This window comes from Oncorhynchus tshawytscha, linkage group LG07, assembly GCF_018296145.1.
Source record: "Oncorhynchus tshawytscha isolate Ot180627B linkage group LG07, Otsh_v2.0, whole genome shotgun sequence".
NCBI lineage: Eukaryota > Metazoa > Chordata > Actinopteri > Salmoniformes > Salmonidae > Oncorhynchus > Oncorhynchus tshawytscha.
Genome location: NC_056435.1, coordinates 25,230,941 through 25,248,942, shown reverse-complemented (window position 1 = coordinate 25,248,942; position 18,002 = coordinate 25,230,941). Strand labels below are relative to the sequence as shown.

General features: G+C 42.4%; 1 protein-coding gene across 3 annotated transcripts in view; it reads right to left on the bottom strand.

The window, feature by feature from the left end:
* The window catches only part of LOC112254185 (metabotropic glutamate receptor 4), a 339,519-nt gene that overhangs the window by 12,917 nt on the left and 308,600 nt on the right, over positions 1 to 18,002 (bottom strand). For all 3 annotated transcript variants that reach the window (XM_042324215.1, XM_024426489.2, XM_024426488.2), the window contains exons 8-9: positions 13,539 to 13,675; positions 11,621 to 12,556 (exon numbers count right to left, since the gene is read on the bottom strand). In XM_042324215.1, the coding sequence (XP_042180149.1) occupies positions 11,621 to 12,556; positions 13,539 to 13,675 (1,073 nt within the window). The remainder of the gene's footprint in view (positions 1 to 11,620; positions 12,557 to 13,538; positions 13,676 to 18,002) is intronic.

Genomic DNA, 18,002 nt, shown 5'->3' with positions numbered 1-18,002 from the left:
TAATCGTTAGTATTCAGCTAACCACGGTTTGTGGTCATCAGCTATCCTTTAGCTCGGAAATCTATCACCAGTTTTGTACGGCGCGGCTCGGACCGGAACATACCGGACCTATTTTTCTCTCCATGTCCCCGGATTTCAACCGCTAACTCTGGACATTTATACTTGGATCTCGCAGCTAGCTAGCTGCTATCCGTGTGACTATCGGCTTTCATCGATTCCGGAGCAAACATCAATTATTCCGGAGCTAGCCAACTGAAGAGTTCCATCAGTCACTCCTAGGCTACAATCACCTATCCGGACCCGTTTTACTGCCAACGCGGAGCCCCACCGGGCCTTCACAACTGGACTACCGACGTTATCTACCCGAGGGAGTTATCCGGCTGGCTCCTCCGTCGCGACTTTACCTGAACGCTCGTCTGCGGTCCGCTAACCGTTAGCTGTCGTATCGGCTGCTATCTGAATAGACCTATCGGACAATTTATTTTTTATTTTCTTGGGCCTCTATAACTATATCTATTGTTTATTTTTTTATTTTTTTTGCGAATTGGATTCATCCCCTCTACCACATGGAACCCCAATAATCCTACCGACGGAAACGCACGAGGTGGCTAATAACAGACCTCCATCCTATGCTAGCTTGCTCCCGATGTCCCGGCTAGCTGTCTAAATCGCTGTGACCCCAACCAACCTCACTACTCACTAGACCCTTTTATTCACTCGACTAAGCATGCCTCTCCTTAATGTCAATATGCCTTGTCCATTGCTGTTCTGGTTAGTGTTTATTGGCTTATTTCACTGTAGAGCCTCTTGTCCTGCTCACTATACCATATCCAACCTATTAGTTCCACCACGCACACATGCGATGACATCTCCTGGCTTCAATGATGTTTCTAGAGACAACATCTCTCTCGTCATCACTCAATACCTAGGTTTACCTCCACTGTATTCACATCCTACCATTCCTTTGTCTGTACATTATACCTTGAAGCTATTTTATCGCCCCCAGAAACCTCCTTTTACTCTCTCTGTTCCAGACGTTCTAGACAACCAATTCTTATTGCTTTTAGCCGTACCCTTATCCTACTACTCCTCTGTTCCTCTGGCGATGTAGAGGTGAATCCAGGCCCTGCAGTGCCTAGCTCCACTCCTATTCCCCAGGCGCTCTCTTCTGATGACTTCTGTAACCGTAATAGCCTTGGTTTCATGCATGTTAACATTAGAAGCCTCCTCCCTAAGTTTGTTTTATTGACTGGTTTAGCACACTCTGCCAACCCGGATGTTCTAGCTGTGTCTGAATCCTGGCTTAGGAAGACCACCAAAAATTCTGAAATTTTCATCCAAAACTACAACATTTTCAGACAAGATAGAATGGCCAAAGGGGGCGGTGTTGCAATCTACTTCAAAGATAGGCTGCAGAGTTCTGTCCTACTATCCAGGTCTATACCCAAACAATTTGAACTTCTACTTTTAAAAATCCACCTCTCTAAAAACAAGTCTCTCACCGTTACCGCCTGCTATCGACCACCCTCTGCCCCCAGCTGTGCTCTGGACACCATATGTGAACTGATTGCCCCCCATCTATCTTCAGAGCTCGTGCTGCTAGGCGACCTAAACTAGAACACCCCAGCCATCCTACAATCTAAGCTTGATGCCCTCAATCTCACACAAATTATCAATGAACCTACCAGGTATCTCCCCAAAGCCTTAAACACGGGCACCCTCATAGATATCTTCCTAACCAACTTGCCCTCTAAATACACCTCTGCTGTCTTCAACCAAGATATCAGCGATCACTGCCTCATTGCCTGCATCCGTAATGGGTCAGCGGTCAAACGACCTCCACTCATCACTGTCAAACGCTCCCTGAAACACTTCAGCGAGCAGGCCTTTCTAATCGACCTGGCCGGAAGGATATTGATCTCATCCCGTCAGTAGAGGATGCCTGGTTATTTTTTTTAAATGCCTTCCTAACCATCTTAAATAAGCATGCCCCATTCAAGAAATTTAGAACCAGGAACAGATATAGCCCTTGGTTCTCCCCAGACCTGACTGCCCTTAACCAACACAAAAACATCCTATGGCGTTCTGCATTAGCATCAAACAGCCCCCGTGATATGCAGCTGTTCAGGGATGCTAGAAACCATTATACACATGCAGTTAGAAAAGCCAAGGCTAGCTTTTTCAAGCAGAAATTTGCTTCCTGCAACACTAACTCAAAAAAGTTCTGGGACACTGTAAAGTCCATGGAGAATAAGAACACCTCCTCCCAGCTGCCCACTGCACTGAAGATAGGAAACACTGTCACCACTGATAAATCCACTATAATTGAGAATTTCAATAAGCATTTTTCTACGGCTGGCCATGCTTTCCACCTGGCTACTCCAACCCCGGTCAACAGCACTGCACCCCCCACAGCAACTCGCCCAAGCCTTCCCCATTTCTCCTTCTCCTAAATCCAGTCAGCTGATGTTCTGAAAGAGCTGCAAAATCTGGACCCCTACAAATCAGCCGGGCTAGACAATCTGGACCCTTTCTTTTTAAAATTATCTGCCGAAATTGTTGCCACCCTTATTACTAGCCTGTTCAACCTCTCTTTCGTGTCGTCTGAGATTCCCAAAGATTGGAAAGCAGCTGCGGTCATCCACCTCTTCAAAGGGGGGGACACTCTTGACCCAAACTGCTACAGACCTACATCTATCCTACCCTACCTTTCTAAGGTCTTCGAAAGCCAAGTCAACAAACAGATTACCGACCATTTCGAATCTCACCATACCTTCTCTGCTATGTAATCTGGTTTCAGAGCTGGTCATGGGTGCACCTCAGCCACGCTCAAGGACCTAAATGATATCTTAACCGACATCGATAAAAAACATTAATGTGCAGCCGTATTCATTGATCTGGCCAAGGCTTTCGAGTCTGTCAATCACCACATCCTCATCTGCAGACTCGACAACCTTGGTTTCTCAAACGATTGCCTTGCCTGGTTCACCAACTACTTCTCTGATAGAGTTCAGTGTGTCAAATCGGAGGGTCTGCTGTTCGGACCTCTGGCAGTCTCTATGGGGGTGCCACAGGGTTCAATTCTTGGACCGACTCTCTTCTGCCTGTCCAACATCACTACTCTGGACGGCTCTGACTTAGAATACGTGGACAACTACAAATACCTAGGTGTCTGGTTAGACTGTAAACTCTCCTTCCAGACCCATATCAAACATCTCCAATCCAAAGTTAAATCTAGAATTGGCTTCCTATTTCGCAACAAAGCATCCTTCACTCATGCTGCCAAACATACCCTTGTAAAACTGACCATCCTACCAATCCTCGACTTCGGCAATGTCATTTACAAAATAGCCTCCAATACCCTACTCAACGAATTGGATGCAGTCTATCACAGTGCAATCCGTTTTGTCACCAAAGCCCCATATTGCGACCTGTACGCTCTCGTTGGCTGGCCCTCACTTTATACTCGTCGCCAAACCCACTGGCTCCATGTCATCTACAAGACCCTGCTAGGTAAAGTCCCCCCTTATCTCAGCTCGCTGGTCACCATAGCATCACCCACCTGTAGCATGCGCTCCAGCAGGTATATCTCTCTGGTCACCCCCAAAACCAATTCTTTCTTTGGCCGCCTCTCCTTCCAGTTCTCTGCTGCCAATGACTGGAACGAACTACAAAAATCTCTGAAACTGGAAACACTCATCTCCCTCACTAGCTTTAAGCACCAACTGACAGAGCAGCTCACAGATTACTGCACCTGTACATAGCCCACCTATAATTTAGCCCAAACAACTACCTCTTTCCCTACTGTATTTATTTTATTTATTTTGCTCCTTTGCACCCCATTATTTTTTATTTCTACTTTGTACATTCTTCCACTGCAAATCTACCATTCCAGTGTTTTACTTGCTATATTGTATTTACTTTGCCACCATGGCCTTTTTTGCCTTTACCTCCCTTATCTCACCTCATTTACTCACATCGTATATAGACTTGTTTATACTGTATTATTGACTGTATGTTTGTTTTACTCCATGTGTAACTCTGTGTCGTTGTATGTGTCGAACTGCTTTGCTTTATCTTGGCCAGGTTGCAATTGTAAATGAGAACTTGTTCTCAACTTGCCTACCTGGTTAAATAAAAGTGAAATTAAAAAAAAGTTTAAAAAAATATTAGGCTATTGTTATCATATAGAAACATAATTGAATATTGTACATCATATTAGCATCAACATGCATTATTGTTTAATTCAATTTCACATATTTAATTGTTTCGTATTTCATTTCATATTTGTTACATGTAATCTTTTGGTTCAACCTTAATGCATAATGAGCATCATCAGCAGGGGGAACATATTCTGTGTACACTAATAAGCTGTAGAAAGAAAATATCCATTTATAAGACTTCATAAAATAAATAATTGTTCATAAGAAGGGCCTGAGATCAAAGTCAATATTCAGACCACTAAGCCTCAATTTGTAGTAGTATGATCTCGATGTTACCACCTCTTCTTGGTAGAGCAACATGCTCAATGCCTGTGTAGTGGATGGTTAGCTTCAACAAAGTGAGCTGCTACTGGAGAGTCAATGTTCTTACACCTGATTGAGCTGCGGTGTTCAGCTATGCGTTATTTTAATTGTATTTTCGTTTCCACATGAACAGGTGATGATTACTCTAGCATGAGATGATACCCCTAACAGGGATTTTTCGACCTGTTTGTGGCTGTCTGAAGGATGTTTTTATAGTGCCATTGCACTGTGCGCATGAGCCACATTTGTAGTTCCCATTTGGGATAGGTGTCAAGAGTGTCTGAGTGGGCTCAGAGGGCATGTCAGATCTCACCAAGCTATCTCCAAAATTGCGACCACGCTTATAGACCACCCGTGGGGGTTCCTTGAAGAGGTGTGCGATTTTTTTTTTGTTCTGTCGAAGGGCCACATTCGTTTAACCCTGCATAACTGGCTATATGGTAGACCATTCTTGGGGGGAAGGTGATGCATACTATCCGCACGTAGCAGGGTATTGCGATCTGTGGGCTTTGTGTATAAGTCTGTGTGTAATGCATCATTCTCTTTGACGATCCATAAGTCCAGGTAGTTTATTTCTCTCTCATCAGTCTGCATGGTTAATTTGAGATATTCAGAGCTCTCGTTTGGTAGAGTTTGGAATTCATTTAGTTTCTGCTGACTTCCTTCCCAGAGCACAAAGACATCATCTATGTATCTCTTCCATAGTAGGATTTTAGAAAGTAAGGGGTGTGTTTCTGTTTCATTAAGGAGTGCTTCCTCAAATTGTCCCACATACAGGTTTGCGTAGTTGGGGGAAAAGGGGGAGCCCATGGCTACACCCCGAATTTGAAGGAAAAAGTCTGACTCAAAGACTAAGTAGTTATTGGATAATACCAGTTCAGTAAGTTGTAAGATGCAGTCATTGGATGGAGCAAGGGTCGAGTATCTCTGCTGAAGGAAGTGTTGCAGCGCCTGCAAGCCTCCAGTGTGTGGGATGTTAGTGGTCAGCAGGGTGCCCTCTGGTATCCTTCCTAAGTCCTCTATCAATGAGATCCTGTGACTAGTGTCTTTGACAAAAGATGGGAGATTCTCAAACATCGGTTTAATGTGGTAATCCACAAATGTAGAAATGTTGGATGTCACAGAGTGGATTGCTGCTACAATGTGTCTACCTGGAGGAGGAGACACTTGTTTGTGTAATTTAGCGACGGTATAGAAAGTTGAAAAACGAACAACTACCAAAGCAGAGTGGGATCATTGGTCTGTCTGTCTCTCTGTTTAGGCAGCTGATGGCGTCATGACTGTTTCTGACCTAGCATTACAGCGAATGGACACATCACAGCATGTAATCTAAGGCTGTTGAACTAACCTACTTTTTTAACAGCCGAGAGGCAACGACAAGAACACTGTAAACAGTGTAATGAAAACTTGATATCATAAAAGAGATGGACAAAACCACTCACTAGCCGTCAGGTGTTCGAGCACCATAATGGCAGCTCTTTCTAAGGCGGACAATTGTGTTGAAATTGTGTCCATTGTGAGGAGAGAAACCTTGTCCTTGGACTCCATTGTGAAGCGTTCCTACCACTCCTCCCACTCACCCCTACCTGACAGACATCCTCTGATTTACTGCACCTCTCCAGGTGAGGCAGTGCCACATCGATTTCCAGCATCCAGCATCATGCTCTGTGATCACACACTATAGATAGACCATATTTGACTGATAGAGAAGGCCTCCTATATGGCATTTGTTACATTTCTCCTGACACAGGATGACAAATAAATTAGTGTAATTGGAGTGCCAGGCGAGGGAGGCATGCAGTAAACTGGTGATGAGCACATAGGCGGACAGATAAGCTAAATCAAGACCCAGAGCCACTCAAGCATTTAATTTGTTCTAAAAGACATGTCATTTCCAGCTGCAAGGCTTTGTTGGGCTTGTCACTTTGGATGATTACGAGGTGCTTTTGTTTTTGCATGTTAATTTCTCATAAAGGAACATTGTTTACATAACAGCACAGATGATCTATCACAGAATTATTCTAATTGATTGGAAAATCAAGAAGTTTGCGTGTACTGCAGCCCAGTATTGTTGATTGTGCACGGCATTATCCTGAATATTTTAGCTCGAAAAAGAGAATCTCTAAGAACAAATAGCACAGTAATTCAACACTAAATCTCATGTCTTCTCATCATACCGCCGAGGCATATTTATGCTACATTCAAAGTTCCCTAAGTGTGCATGTGTGTAATATGACAAGCTACTGTCGTGCACGTTAAGACGATAGAGAAAGCAGAGAGAGCAGTATAAGGGAAGTCTTAGCTCAGTCACGCCACTGTATTCTCCCTCTCACCTACAGTAACAGAGCTCTAGCCTCCTGGCAGTGGTGGCCCTCCTCCTCCCGAAGAATTCAAAGTTCTCGCCACAATTGTGTCTGCCCCTTTCCAAGGGGAAAAAAAACAAATGAATGAATGTTTAATGTGAATTGGGAGAAGAAAAGCCACCTCTTATCTTAAGCCTCTATAAGAGAACTTGTTCCAGGATTTCAAATTGAATTAGAAGAGCTGGGTTTCTGCAGGATTGTGAGGAGAAACAAAAAGTAGGGCACCTCCTGTTTTGTGATTCAAAGCCACACTAGCTAATGGATTACCTCATCTAGGAAAAGCGTACGCTAAGTCTACCTCACGATTCTCTTTTATCTTTCAAGGCAGAAGATGGACAGCTGGAAGACAGTATTTATTAATATCCATTGCGGTTTGCTACTGATTACAGGAGATAAGCAATGTTCAGGTCAATACCTGTTATTCAGTACATATGGAGCGTTTTGCAGTTTGCGTTAGTTTACCTTGTTCTTATTAATTTAGTGATGAACGATCCTTTAAAGGCTGACCCATATGCCAGTATGTATGCACCATTATTAACACAATGTGACGGTAGCAGACAGGATTTAGAAGCGCTTAAGCAAAAAAACGGCATAATCTTCTTGTAAAAAGTGGTTTTCCCTTTTGATCCCTGCAGGTATCTTTCTGTTCTTCAGGTGAGTACGCATTGTGTTAACACCACAACAGGTCATACTGATAAAGGAAGTTGACTGATACACACAGTCAATCTAGCGAGTAAGGGCTTCATTACGTTAGCGCACAATGGACATTGAGCACAGTGACTGAGTGCATCTAACTCGCAATGGTCCTATGCAATGCACGGTAATGCACTGCGGAAGAATACACACGTTGAATGCAGTTCATAAGTCTTACTTGGGAAGACGGTGATGATGATGACATTATAGTACAGCTCTTTAGATCCCCCCTTTCTGTTGTTTTACTCCAGCACCACCGATGGTGTCATCCCTGCCAGTGCAAGGCATTCACTAGCCTCTCGCTCCTGAGTATATAACCAGTGCTCGTGACAGCTACTGAGGCCACATGCTTTGTCTATCTGCCAAAAAGATCTGCTTCCACCTACTCATTTTAACCGTTGTTTTTATCCCAAGGCTGTGGAGCCCAATAGTACACTCTACTGTAGCTATGGTTATGTGCTAAAAACTCAACATCCACATTGTAAACACCAAGGCATTTTTAACTCAAATACCTCTGGTAAGTTGAACTCAAAGTCAATGAAAACTGATTAGGCCTATTACTTAAAATGTTAATGTGGTACTGAATCAAAACTAAATGAGAAGTCACATCAACTACATTAAAAAAAAAGTTATGATAACAAATGTACTTTTTTTATGATTGTTTTTAATATGTGTTTTTGCGTTTACATTGAGTGATTGATTGATTAATCTTATGCGACACAAAGATAAATAACATGCATTTTTGTAAACTAATCCGGTCATTTTGTTAGATTTTTTGCACCCGTTACAAAAATGGTTGTTCCAGTTTAAATGGCTTAGGTAGTCTCCTCGCACTGTTCCTAATCCTGGCAGTCATTTTGAATGCAGGTTGCGGGTGAATAAAACACTTCGGCTGTTAGATAGCTTAACTCTGGCGGGATTGTAATAGGATTTCCACATCACTCTGTAAACCAGCATAATGTGACTTGCAATGTAAGGTTGCAATCTTCTGGTAAATTTCCAAGGTTTCCCAGGAATCCCGGGTGGAAGATTCCTGGAAATTATTCTACCAGGATTTTTTTGAAAATCTGGGAATTTTGGGAAAGTTAACGGAATTTTGCAAGCCTATTTGCAGGCCTGTAAACCATGAGCTTCAGGCCACTGTATTACATTCAACACACCTGGTCTTCCAGGTCGGTTAAATCAAAAACATGAAGTGCCTTTGGTACTCAAGGACCAGGGTTGCCTACCCCTGCTCTACATGGTCACAGTGACTCCATCAGTTTGAGTAATGACTACAAAATCACAATAACTATACTCAGAAATATTAACTGCAACAGGTTTCCTCAAAATGTTTAATTAATGACAGCACATTGGGGTTTACAGTGCATCCATTTCTCCCAGTGTCCCCATCTGACCTCTACATCCCAGCAGACCTGGGGTTCAAATAGTATTTGGTTTCTTTCTAATTCTTATGCTGCACTTGATTCAGCTTGGTTGTCACAACAGAACCAATGGGATAGTCCAAAAAAGTGCAAACCCCGCCCATCTGACACTCCATTCCAGGCAGGCTTAATCGAATGCTTGAAAGTTTTTGAATGAAAACCAATACAATTTCCCCTAGGTGTGAATCCCAGTGTTCAGTGGATTTGCCGTTCACCAGGCCAGAATCATTGATTTGACACAATGACACGAGTGTGAGCTCTGTGGTTGTGTAAACAGCTCAACGGTCACTAATACACTGTGGCACGTGGCTGTCACATACGCATGAGTCACGGAATAACAAGCAGGCTACTGTATGCAAAGGGCCTGCAGAGTTTATAGGAATTATCTTCAAATCCTCTGCATGAAAAATAGGACATTTCTTCAGATCAAAACTTCTAATATTTAAGTAATTAATGGCTTAGCAGTTTTATATTGATACTAACCTCCCCAATGTAATTATATCTCAGATATACTGTAATCACAGAATTATACAATCCTCTGCTTGTAATTCTAGTCTTCATAAAACCAAGACTGCAGGGGAGATTAAAACTTAATGATTACAAAATGAAAATCGGTGCTCTGACAGAGTATAACAGAAAAATTCACCATCCCTTAGCCTACAGTTTCCGCACCCCCGCAGAAATCGAATTAACATAATGGAAACAATCTGTCAATCTGTCTGTTTAAGCCAAATATATCTGTTTTGCATGGGCTGCATCTCAATCCACTGCATCAAGCGATATCACCCTTCTGCATCTGCGGTGAAAGGCAGTGGTGGGAAAAGTACCCAATTGTCATACTTGAGTAAAAGTAAAGATACCTTAACAGATAATGACTCAAGTAAAAGTGAAAGTCACCCAGTAAAATACTACTTGAGTAAAAGTCTAAAAGTATTTGGTTATAAATATACTTAAGTATCAAAAGTAAATGTAATTGCTAAAATATACTTAAGTATCAAAAGTAAAAATAATTTCAAATTCCTTACACTACCGGTCCAAATTTTCGAACAACTACTCATTCATGGGTTTTTTCTTTATTTTTTACTATTTTTAAAATTTTTGAATAATAGTGAAGACATCAAAACTATGAAATAAAATATATATGGAATCATGTAGTAACCAAAAAAGTGTTAAACAAATCAAAACCTATTTTATATTTGAGATTCCAAAAAAGTGTTAAACAAATCAAAACATATTTTATATTTGAGATTCACAATTTGCCTTGATGACAGCTTTGCACGTTCTTGGCATTGTCTCAACCAGCTTCACCTGAAATGCTTTTCCAACAGTCTTGAAGGAGTTCCCACACATGCTAAGCACTTGTTGGCTGCTTTTCCTTCACTCTACGGTCCAACTCATCCCAAACAAATGATAGTCTCACTAAGCCCAAACCACATGGGATGGTGTATTGCTGCAGAATGACAGTCTGATTCACACAGTCTCCTCTGAACAGTTGATGTTGAGATATGGCTGTTACTTGAACCCTGTGAAGCATTTATTTGGGCTGCAATTTCTGAGGCTGTTAACTCTAATGAACTTATCTTCTGCAGCAGAGGGAACTCTGGGTCTTCCATTCCTGTGGCGGTCCTCATAAGGGCCAGTTTCATCACAGCGCTTGATGGTTTTTACGACTGCACTTTAAGAAAATATCAAGGTTCTTGAAATGTTCCGTATTGACTGACCTTCATGTCTTAAAGTATGTCATTTCTCTTTGCTCTTTGATACATAAGTGAAATAATCTGCCTGTAAACAATTGTTGGAAAAATGACTTGGGCCATGCACAAAGTAGATGTCCTAAATGACATGACAAAACTATAGTTTACTAACAATACATATGTGGACTGGTTGAAAAACGAGTTTTAATGACTCCAACCTAAGTGTATTTAAACTTCCGACTTCAACCGTATGTGTAAATGTATTTTGCAATGCTCGTGTACACAATGCATGCTCGAGTGGCGCAGTGGTCTAAGGCACTGCATCTCAGTGCTAGAGGCGTCACCACAGACACAGCCTGGAATCAAACCAGGGTATCACAACCGGCCGTGATTGTCCGATAGGGCAGCGCACAACTGGCCCAGCTTCGTCCGGGTTTGGCGGGTGTAGGCCGTCATTGTAAATAAGAATTTGCCCTTAACTGACTTGCCTAGTTAAAAAGGTTTTTAAAAAATGCAGGAAAGGGAAAAGGGAGATACCTAGTCAGTGTGGTCAGCATGTTCGACTCTAGAGAGAAGCTCTGACAGAAAAGGCTCATGCATACCATAGCATAATGCTTTTTTCCTCCAGTCATGTCCACCTACCTACACTGACTCCCCAGCACACTCCTTCCATAAACAAACAATGGTGTAAAGGCCTCTCTATAAACAAAACATTATAAAAAAGCATTTTATTTCAACCAAGACAAAAGACAAAGAGAGTGTGTGTGTGAGAGAGAGAGAGAGAGAGAGAGAGAGAGAGAGACACACAGAGAGAGAGAGGGACCCAGTCTGTATAATCCTCTTTGTGCTTATGCCATCCTTTTGGATATCAACAAGTGCAAAAACAAACAGACCAGAAAAAAACACACCTCTGAGCTTACCTTCTCTGTGGACTGGGAGGTACCAAAGAAGATGGGGATGAAGGCCAGCCAGATGATACAGGTGGTGTACATGGTGAAGCCGATGGGCTTGGCCTCGTTGAAGGCCTCCGGCACGCCTCGAGTCTTGATGGCATACACTGTGCAGGTGACCATTAGCAGCATGCTGTAGCCGAGCAGGCAAATCAGAGAAAGGTCAGAGATGTCACATTTGAGCACGCCACGGGCCATGTCCGGATTGGCCATGCGCTGGTCCTCATAGTCAATGATGGCCTGAGACGGGTCCACGCCAAACCAGATACACACCCCCAGTAGCTGCACCGAAGTCAGGCTGAAGGTGATGACCAGCTGGGAGGCTGGGGAGATGAATCTGGGGGCGCTCACCGACATGGATCCCTGCTCGAAGATGCGGTAGATGCGGTTAGTCTTGGTGAGCAGGGCTGCGTAGCTGATACTCATCCCCAGACCCAGGAAGATCCGTCTGAGGGAGCAGATGCCCACGTCAGGGGCAGATATCATGAGAAAAGTGGTGGCGTAGCACATGAAGATACCCGTCAGTAGAACGTAGCTGAGCTCGCGGCCTGACGCCTTGACGATGGGCGTGTCATTGTAGCGGATAAAGGTGACCACCACAAACAGAGTGGCCATGATGCCCACCACGGAGATGAGGACAGGTATGACGGCCCAGGGGGAACTCCATTCCAGCTTGACAATGGGGATGGGACGGCAGGCCGTGTGGTTCTCGTTGGGACGCAGGTCAAAGCGGCACATCTTGCAGCTGTAGGTGTCTGCCTGGTACTGGTAGCCGTCGCAGCGCTCGCAGTGCCAGCAGCAAGGGATGCCCTTCACTATTTTCTTGCGCTCTCCGGCCTGGCAGGGGTGGCTGCAGATGGAGTAGGGGATCTGACGACCTCCACCTGGCCAGTGCATTGCTCGGATCTGATTGAGATGGAGAGGAGAGGAGGGGTACAGTCAAACACTTCTCAAATAACTAACTCTATAACCCATACACAGTCTCTTCTTGTTTAATGAAAATTGCCACTGGCATGCGGTTCGTTTTGGGGATTCTCCTCTCCCAAACTCTATTTGCCTTCTTAAAACGTTATATTTAGTGTCATCTTATTCACCTTTTTGCTATTGATGTTGGTTGTTAAATTCATAGGCGGCAAACTCATCCAAAATGTGTAAATATCCTTAGGAAAGAGAATTGGTGCACACTACAGTAGGTGCCCAGGACTAGAATATACAACACCATTCCATTCATTCTGTGTTCACAGCATTGAAAGAGGTACAGACCCAGATCAACTCCATAGAAACCATTTCAACTCCATAGAAACCAGGTCAACTCCATAGAAACCAGGTCAACTCCATAGAAACCAGGTCAACTCCATAGAAACCAGGTCAACTCCATAGAAACCTGCTTATTTTTTTCTTTCTATCTTTCTTAGCCCAAGGCCATCTCTTCTTATTCCATTTAAGCATTATTTGCGAGGCCGGCTTCATGTAATTCATTGTTATAGCTTTGTTACCCCCATGTGTCCACAATTGCACACTATTGTTTCCCTAAGACAGTGGATGGTGTCTAAAGTCACTATAGCAATGTATCGGTTTTTAAGCTCTTATTGCTTTCTTTTCATTTCAGTCTTTGTTGTTAATCACTAAAGCACCCTCTGGATGTTTTCAACTTTTAAGATGTGTGCACAAAGCCAGTAGCAAATGGATCAAGAGGAATTACTGAGCCAAGGAAGCGCTGCAGTAGAACCAACAGATGACAACAGCCAATCATAGCTGTGTCAGGAGGAGAGCCACTGACACACATGGTGAAACCCATGAAGGTAATGTGGAGGGGACGAGTCTGATAATATATCTAAAGTACAGCATCTGCAGCTGCTGTATGAACTATAAAAAAACAAGTGCTTACATTCAGATAGAGCTGGTCGGTCCAGTGCCCGATGATTTTGTACTCAGCTGTTTGGTTTCTGATCTGGTACTGGTAAATCTCATAGCGACCAGGGGCGTCTCCATTCCCATTGAAAAGCACTGGGTTGCCAGCAATACCTGAGGGACAAAGGAGAGAGTCAATTCATTATTCAACAAAAAAAACATGTGTTTTCTTGCTTAATTTGTATTGTAATTGTCATAGGATCAGTGTGTGGAATGTGCAAATGTTTGCGGCTGACCAAAAGAAACTGTGTTGAAATGCAATTTCTCAATTCAAGAAAGTGTGAAATTTAGCTTGTGGGGTGAGGAGAGAATAAGTGGCTGATTTTAAATTCTCTTTCTGCTCTGTTCTGTCTAGAGGCATCTGCCTTAGTCAAATCACATTTGCAGTCACTCCATTGATTTCAAATTGTTCTTCCATACTCTATTCTAAGTGAGAACTTTGTGTGTGGGGATTGTGTTTCGACTGACGTTAACTGCACTGTGTTACTGTCTGGTGTTATTGCACCATGCAATTTTTTGGTGGTGTTGAGTTGGAGTTTATTTTATTTTTACAGGGACAGTGCACATTAATCAACGTTTCAGTAAAATTGCCGGTTTTAGCCAGCCAGCTCATTTTCAACTGCAGTCCCTGGGCAGGTTATTAGAAACAATAACAATATAGACAATCATTGAGCAGTAAACACACGCAGAGCAACATAGGACAAGCAAGACGTAGCATACAGACAGAGCAACATAGTCCAAAAAGCAACAAGACAAGATATTGTTCCAATATGTTTTGGCATGAGAGATATAGTACTCATATGTCATATGACTTAGCAGCCAAAAGGAGCCCCCCTACAAAACAAACTATCAAATCAAACCCAGCTTCATTTGTCCAGCACATTTCAGACATGGAATGCAACACAATGTTCTTCACAGGCAAAGAAATAAAATAAAATAAAAATACATATATATTTACTACACACCAAATATAAGAGGATAAAAATAAATAAAAAACTGAACGACTAAAAAGCACGCTAAGGAAAGCAAAGCTAAAAAGGCGTGTTTAAAAAAAATGTCCACAATTTAGGCCCCCCATCAGGTTCTCTGGCAGGCTATTCCAAAGGCTGGGGGGGCATGGTAACTGAAGGCTGCCTCTCCATGCCTCTTGGTCCTAGGCTTTGGGACAGTTAAAAGGCCAGTTCCAGAGGACCTGAGGGACCTATTGGGTACATAACTTAAAAGCAGTCGGACATGTATTGGGTTGCACAATCGTGGATAGATTTAAAAACCAATAGAAGAATCTTAAAATGAATTCTAAAACTCACAGGCAGCTAGTGCAGCGACATTAAAACCAGTGTAATGTGTGCTCTCCGTTTGGTCTTGGTCAGTAACTGGGCTGCAGCATTCTGTATGTTTTGCAGTTGACCAATGGCTTTCTTGGGTAGACCAGACAGGAGAGCATTACAGTAGTCAAGCCTGATTGTAAAAAAAGGATTGATGAGACTCTCTGTGTCAGCCTGAGAGAGAAATGGACGCACCTTGGAAATGTTCCTCAGGTGGTAAAAGGCTATTTTGGTCACATTCCTAATGTGTGAATAACAATTGAGTTCAGAATCTAAAATAACACCTTGGTTTTTTACCTTGTGTTTTATCTTTATTGCAATTAAATTCAAATGTGCGGCCATTCTCTCTCTGTGCTTTTGCTGCAACAATAAGAACCTCAGTCTTGTCTTGATTTGCATCAAAGCTGGGACCGAGAGACTGAAAAACAGCTTCTATCTCAAGGCCATCAGACTGTTAAACAGCCACCACTAACATTGAGTGGCTACTGCCAACACACTGTCAATGACACTGACTCTACTCCAGCCACTTTAATCATGGGAATTGATGGGAAATGTAAACATATCACTAGCCACTTTAAACAATGCTACCTTATATAATGTTACTTACCCTACATTATTCATCTCATATGCATACGTTGATACTGTACTCTATATCATCGACTGCATCCTTATGTAATACATGTATCACTAGCCACTTTAACTATGCCACTTGGTTTACATACTTATATCATATGTATATACTGTACTCGATATCATCTACTGTATCTTGCCTATGCTGCTCTGTACCATCACTCATTCATATATCCTTATGTACATATTCTTTATCCCCTTACACTGTGTATAAGACAGTAGTTTTTTTGGAATTGTTAGTTAGATTACTTGTTCGTTATTACTGCATTGTCGGAACTAGAAGCACAAGCATTTCGCTACACTCGCATTAACATCTACTAACCATGTGTAGGTGACAAATAAAATTTGATTTGATTTGATTTGATTTAGCTGGAGGAAGTTGTGAGCCATCCAGGTTCTTAAATCACTAATAGAATCTAATAATTTATCCGTGGAGCTAAAATCCTCTGGTGACACAGCTATGTAAACTTTCGTGTCATCTGCGCAGCAGTGAAAATCAATGCTGTGCTTTCTGATAAAGCTGCCAAAGGGTAATATATATATATATATATACAGTGGGGCAAAAAAGTATTTAGTCAGCCACCAATTGTGCAAGTTCTCCCACTTAAAAAGATGAGAGAGGCCGGTAATTTTCATCATAGGTACACTTCAACTATGACAGACAAAATGAGAAAAAAAATCCAGAAAATCACATTGTAGGATTTTTAATGAATTTATTTGCAAATTATGGTGGAAAATAAGTATTTGGTCACCTACAAACAAGCAAGATTTCTGGCTCTCACAGACCTGTAACTTCTTCTTTAAGAGGCTCCTCTGTCCTCCACTCGTTACCTGTATTAATGGCACCTGTTTGAACTTGTTATCAGTATAAAAGACACCTGTCCACAACCTCAAACAGTCACACTCCAAACTCCACTATGGCCAAGACCAAAGAGCTGTCAAAGGACACCAGAAACAAAATTGTAGACCTCCACCAGGCTGGGAAGACTGCATCTGCAATAGGTAAGCAGCTTGGTTTGAAGAAATCAACAGTGGGAGCAATGATTAGGAAATGGAAGACATACAAGACCACTGATAATCTCCCTCGATCTGGGGCTCCACGCAAGATCTCACCCCTTGGGGTCAAAATGATCACAAGAACGGTGAGCAAAAATCCCTGAACCACACGGGGGGACCTAGTGAATGACCTGCAGAGAGCTGGGACCAAAGTAACAAAGCCTACCATCAGTAACACACTACACCGTCAGGGACTCAAATCCTGCAGTGCCAGACGTGTCCCCCTGCTTAAGCCAGTACATGTCCAGGCCCGTCTGAAGTTTGCTAGAGAGCATTTGGATGATCCAGAAGAAGATTGGGAGAATGTCATATGGTCAGATGAAACCAAAATATAACTTTTTGGTAAAAACTCAACTCGTCGTGTTTGGAGGACAAAGAATGCTGAGTTACATCCAAAGAACACCATACCTACTGTGAAGCATGGGGTTGGAAACATCATGCTTCGGGGCTGTTTTTCTGCAAAGGGACCAGGACGACTGATCCGTGTAAAGGAAAGAATGAATGGGGCCATGTATCGTGAGATTTTGAGTGAAAACCTCCTTCCATCAGCAAGGGCATTGAAGATGAAACGTTGCTGGGTCTTTCAGCATGACAATGATCCCAAACACACCGCCCGGGAAATGAAGGAGTGGCTTCGTAAGAAGCATTTCAAGGTCCTGGAGTGGCCTAGCCAGTCTCCAGATCTCAACCCCATAGAAAATAGAAAATCTTTGGAGGGAGTTGAAAGTCTGTGTTGCCCAGCAACAGCCACAAAACATTACTGCTCTAGAGGAGATCTTTATGGAGGAATGGGCCAAAATATCAGCAACAGTGTGTAAAAACCTTGTGAAGACTTACAGAAAACGTTTGACCTCTGTCATTGCCAACAAAGGGTATATAACAAAGTATTGTGATAAACTTTTGTTATTTAAGCTTTTTTAAAGAATTTAAGCTTTCAGCCGATATAGGACACTTATATAGATAGCCTTTCTATGATATTATAAATATATATGGTATTTAATTAGGATCCCCATTTGTTGTTGAAAAGCAGCAGCTACTCTTCCTGTGTTCCACACAAAACATGAAACATAATACAGAGTGACATAACACAGAACATCATTAGACAAAATATGACATTTTAAATATTAAACATTGAAACCACACAACCACACTTCTGTTCCTGAGATACTCCTTTATGATAATAAAACTACACAACATTTATTTCCCTAAGATGCCCCTTGAATATATTAAGTACAGCATCACTGCTCTCTGCTGAGGATACAGAGGAGTAACTTCCCCTCCAAAACTCAAGTATGAACACGCAGCAGCAAACCGCCATCTACTGATAAAAGGCATAAGGCGCTGGCATTTCTCTTGTCATGCCCAAGCTTATCATTACGTCTCCCCAAGCACAATCGGCGTTCCATTTTACGAACAAGGGGAAAAGCGTG